Raw genomic sequence first — 5275 nt, forward strand, 5'->3', positions numbered from 1 at the left:
ACTACCCATACTTGCGCCTTTTAACTCCTCGATTTACTTCCTCCTAATCCTTCACCCAAAATTCCAAATATACCCCAACTATTTACCCCCATGTTAAATGTTTTGTTATTCCACTTAATCTAAGATATAAAAGATAAAGTTGAAAAAACCAGAAATTCGGCTATACATTATAAAACATGACGTATGAGTGATCAAAATAATTGTAGACCAAGTTGATCTTCCGAATTTTAGACGTTACTAAATCTCTAGCAAAGCAGTATACTCAAAGCTGAACTATCGAATCGTCTTATACCAGAACGAATTCACCATAGCTATACATGTATATATATGTGTGTTCAGCGTCTATTTTATACAAGCGGACAAACGAATTTAAGTGAAACGTGAACAACTAACAAAGCACACCAAGCTTTAATCAGAAAAAGAAGAAAATAATAAAAAGACGCATGCAAGGTAAAACTAGGACATGAAACAAGCCCAAAGATAATGGTAAAAGGAAGGCAAATCCCAATCATTGATAATGAATGCGCAAGAGATAGATCAGTAAAACAAATGCATTTTAAACTTATGAAACACGTAGACACCGCTTCCGTATTCATGTTTATCTGAACTCAATGAGCGCTCACAAGAAATGGGTGCTGGCAAACTCCACACTCAATTGTCTCTGAACCCGAGCTAGGCACCTGAACCTGCAATAATACCAAAACAAAAAGCACCACACGAAGATGATGATTATGATGCTGTAATGATGCGTCTATGAGAAAAGAGGGGGCAATTGTCACTAGATCCAAACCTGCAGATGGACAGTGCAAATGGGACATGCAACTTCCTTCATCCGTCTTGCAGATCCATCAGACTTGGAACCTACAAACCACACCACCACTTAACTGAGCCGCAGAGATAAATTTCAAAATCTAACAAAATAAAATAAAATCCAACCATCTCAACTAAATTATCTATACAACAGATTGCTTGAAACCTGCTTCCTTTAAGAAATTGTGAATAAAAAAATTCAAAATCTATATAGTAATTTTACAATTCGCCAATTCAAACTCTCAAAATTGAACTCAGAATGCATTACCTGATGTCTTTCGATTTCTCTCCAGCTCCTCCTGCCAAGACATTCACCACCATGAAAAAGATTACCCAAGTAACTAAAAGAATTATAGCTTTCCATGGGTGACAAAAACAACACAGAAACAAACGGTTTAATGTCCCAATCAGTTACCTGAAGTTTCCTTGCAAGATCCTCATGACTCTGCAATGCAGGTTTACTTGATGACTCTTTTGCACTAGTCAGCCGCTGAGACACTTCCGCCTATACAGCAATGGAACTATAAGAAACTTAACAACATTGCTTCTTCAGTTTTTAACTGTTCAGGCCGCAGTAATTCAATTGAAAATAAGAGAATAACAGAAAAGGAGCATGGTATGCCCATTTTCATTATATCAAATGTGATTGACTGAAAAGCAGACAAATATTACACATACCATGCACCGGTCATTTAATAATTAATAGCACTACAAACTCAGCAGATACAACAGCAAAAGCATATTCCAAAACAGTGTCCCTATTTTCATTATATCAAATGTGATTGACTGAAAAGCAGACAAATATTACACATACCATGCACCGGTCACAAACTCGTACAGGCTGAGCATTCTCATCAGCAGTCAGAGCAATTCTACCATATGTACATTTGTCACAGAAAATATCACCACAGTTCCTACAGTGATGCTGTTAGAAGCACAGAGGATCATGACATTAGCAACAAAGAACACAAAACAGAAAACATTAGTTGAGGAAGGAAAGCACGGAGACCAACCCTGCGAACAAAAGCCCCAAAATCAGTACCACATGCTGTACATTTTGAGACGGCTTCATCTGGTACCTATACAAAAATAGAACCTGGTAAGATTGGTCAATTAATTTTCATTAAAATCAAGTCACATTCAGAAACTTTGCAAGTGTTAAACGGAGTGAAAACCACTAACATTTGAAAATAAAGTAAAAAATAGTACTAATTGAACCAAAAAACAAGTTCCAACAATCACAAACCTCTACCAGAAAATAGCTGGAACTTGGAAACATTTATTCTAAAAACCAAAGGATCCTATTTTTGAGACAGGAAGAAACCAAAAAAAAGATTGCATCTAATGTTTACCCAATGATCCTTCTCTTCATTGGCAGGTTTAATAAGATTCATCCAATCACCAAAACCTTTCTTTCTTTCTGTAGGCTGTTCATTTGGTTTCACTGCTTCAGCAGGCCACCTGCTTCCACCCATTTCCTTGAACTACATTAAGAAAAAGAAAATAAGGGTAATTAAGACATATATAACATATAATCCCAATATTTAAAACAATTTAGTTGTTGATAAGTAGCCAAAGACCCCAAGAAAAAGCAAGACAACAAGCTATTTAACTAGAAAACCTGTGCAGAATTTAATAATTGCAAGAGACATTACAGAAACTATAACTGCTTTTAAGGAATATGAACCAGAGTAATAATTATCAGAATCCCAAATAGTGGCACAAAGCAGCAGACCCCAAGTTAAAAGAGAACAGATTACTAGGATGGGCAATTTCCAAGTTTGCCCCCAATAAAACCATAAAAAAACACCGGTTTCAGGGACAAAATTGAACTTAACATGTCACCTGCATAGCACCTGTGATGTTCATGATTGGCCACAAGGCACCACTGTAGCTAAGATGGCCATGATGGCATTGCACTACTACCACTAATGTGCACAATTAACTATGCTAGAGTAATTAAACATTATATTACATATTAGTGTAGCGATTCGGGGTGCTGACTGGGGGATGAAAAGTGTGGTAACTGCTAAGATTTAGGAAGGGATATAACCGGGCAATCTTGAAACTGCCTGAGCCATCTGTATTTTTCTATTCTTGACTTCTTGTTCATCTATTTTCACATATTATTAGCGCAACTTTTACTGTCATTTTTCTGACATATTATTGAGCAGATATAATCCAGCTTGTTATTTGCTTTCCTTTACTTTTGGACCTCTGGTCTTGTTATCTATTACATGGTAACTCAAACTGGGAAAGCAACTTTAAAACAAAATCTTGTCCCATGGTGACGTTAAAAATACAGAGCCAGTATCTTCCGCCAATTTTTCGGAAAGCATTTATCATCTTAGCCTAAGTTATCATAAAAAACCTGAACAATTGTTATAACAGAAAGTTGAAATATCTGAATACCTGTATGGTTGCAGCAGTCACTATATCCAAAAGTGTGTTAGTAGTGTAACTATTAGATTGCAATCTGATCCGTCTTGGCTCAATGTCAACAGGGCTCTTTGACCAAAATGCAAAGGTAGATGAATCGATTCTCTGCATGATTCAATTAGCAAAACATTACATTGAGATTGACTAGGAAAATTAATTTGATGGATGCAGTGAAGTTTTCTGAAGGAAATCAAGAAGCTCACATCACATCTTGTTATGTTCTCAAGAGGATAAATTCTCAATGTCCGGCTGGTATTTGGATCCAGCATGCGAATTCCATCCAAACCAATCTGAGCAGACAAAGGTTAACAGAGTTCAGATCAGCAGCAATAAGATAATGTGACCAACATATTTTAGAAGCAAAAATAAGATCAGGAATTTTCTATGAAAGCCCAAGTCTCTAATAAAATTTGCAGCAAAAGTTAGTAATAAAAGAGCAGTATATGAACAATAAGTAAGGCAAAGATTTGTTGGTTTCTTTATACTAACATGTGTGTCTTACAATGAAAGAATAGAATAATCTTAGACACACACAGAGAGAGAGAGAGAGCATATCATATTCAAATTAACAGGAGAGTAATCTGTTAGGCTGAGTAAGTGAATATATATTAGCAAACCCGTCTGGACTGAAATTACTACTACTTTGGATCAAAGTCATAAACCAGATCCTTTGTTAACCTACTTATACAAAAGAAGCACCCCTAGCCATGCAATTGGTATCCAATATCCTCACAGCGAGGAACCACGCACATGTCAAAATAATTGCCGTACCCACTTCAAACACATAACCATCTAAAAATATGATATAGATACTTTGGATACTCTCAAGTCTTAACTAATTAACTACATTTTGCAATTATTTATTTTTTGAACTTCCATACAAAATATAAACGAAAACACCATAAGAATTAGATAAACTGTAGTATTTTTTATGAATTTAATGGCTATGCATTGATAGAGTAAAATAATTTTACACTGTCATTCAATCACAAATCACCATTTGTATGACTTTTAAGGCAGTTATTGTAAATGTCCACAAATTTACCATATAAGGTGATTTATGATTGGAAGACTATGTAAAATTATTTTGAAATGCCAGTACATAGTCTTTTTTCTCATTTTTATTAACTAAAGCTAAATTTCAAAACATTGAAGCTTTCTTGTAATTAAAAATTTGTGCAAATATGTTATGCACTCCCCTAGTTCCTAGCTTGACTATAATTATTTCAATAACAGCACAAAGGAAACAACTTAGTTAGCGTGTTTGGTTTCACATCCCAAATGTCATTTTTTCAATTTGTTAGCATGTTTGGTTCCACATCCCAGATGAGATTCTTCACGTATACCAAGAAGCTAGTAGCTAAAGCTTCCACATCCTAGACATAATTTTTTACTTCTCAATGAGCTAGTAGCTAAAGCTTCCACATCCTAGACATAATTTTTTACTTCTCAATGAATTTCCAAATGTTCCGTTTGAGTCCATTACAGTTTTCAATGCACGTTGACCGTGAATCCTAGCCTCTCATTCATTGGATTCAATCCGATGAACAAGCGCTAATATTAAAGCCTAGACTAACTTTCGGGCAACAGCTGAATGCAATCCTCTTCATTATAAAACAAACAAACATAACAATTGGTTCTAAATGCAATCCTCTTCATACCTGACAGAGAACATCCATGGTGCTCTGACCCCCACTTTCTGCCAACAGCTTGACACGAAACTTTTGCACGCCACCACCTTTGACGTCTTCTTGTGTATCAGCCTTGGGCACCGCTTTCACAATCTTACCCCCCACAGAAGATTCCTTCTGCGAGGGGAAACTGATGGACCTCCCGTAATCATCAAACGCCGCCCAAGTCGACGATTTTGGCGCCGTGCCACGCGCCCCATAGGGTTCCACCTTGCCCCCTTCATAAGCATACACCCCATCTCCGTATCCATCATCAGCGACACCGTCATATCTCGAAGCACCACCAACGCTCTTCCCGTAAAAATCCGATCCCAAATCGGAATGGCTCCGAGTAA

At 36.6% G+C, this 5275-nt stretch overlaps 1 protein-coding gene across 1 annotated transcript; it reads right to left on the bottom strand.

The window, feature by feature from the left end:
• Positions 1-289: 289 nt before the first annotated feature.
• On the bottom strand, positions 290-5269 carry LOC100779033 (protein FREE1). The gene is made up of 10 exons (XM_006578964.4): positions 4911-5269; positions 3453-3539; positions 3223-3354; positions 2163-2294; positions 1824-1889; positions 1625-1735; positions 1226-1315; positions 1079-1109; positions 791-861; positions 290-686 (listed from the first exon to the last, which is right to left on the bottom strand). Exons 1-10 carry the CDS (start codon positions 4926-4928, stop codon positions 609-611), a joined length of 816 nt encoding a protein of 271 aa, XP_006579027.2. The 5' UTR covers positions 4929-5269; the 3' UTR covers positions 290-608.
• Between the last annotated feature and the right edge of the window lie 6 nt (positions 5270-5275).

This window comes from Glycine max, chromosome 4 (genome assembly GCF_000004515.6).
Source record: "Glycine max cultivar Williams 82 chromosome 4, Glycine_max_v4.0, whole genome shotgun sequence".
In the NCBI taxonomy this organism is placed as follows: Eukaryota; Viridiplantae; Streptophyta; class Magnoliopsida; order Fabales; family Fabaceae; genus Glycine; species Glycine max.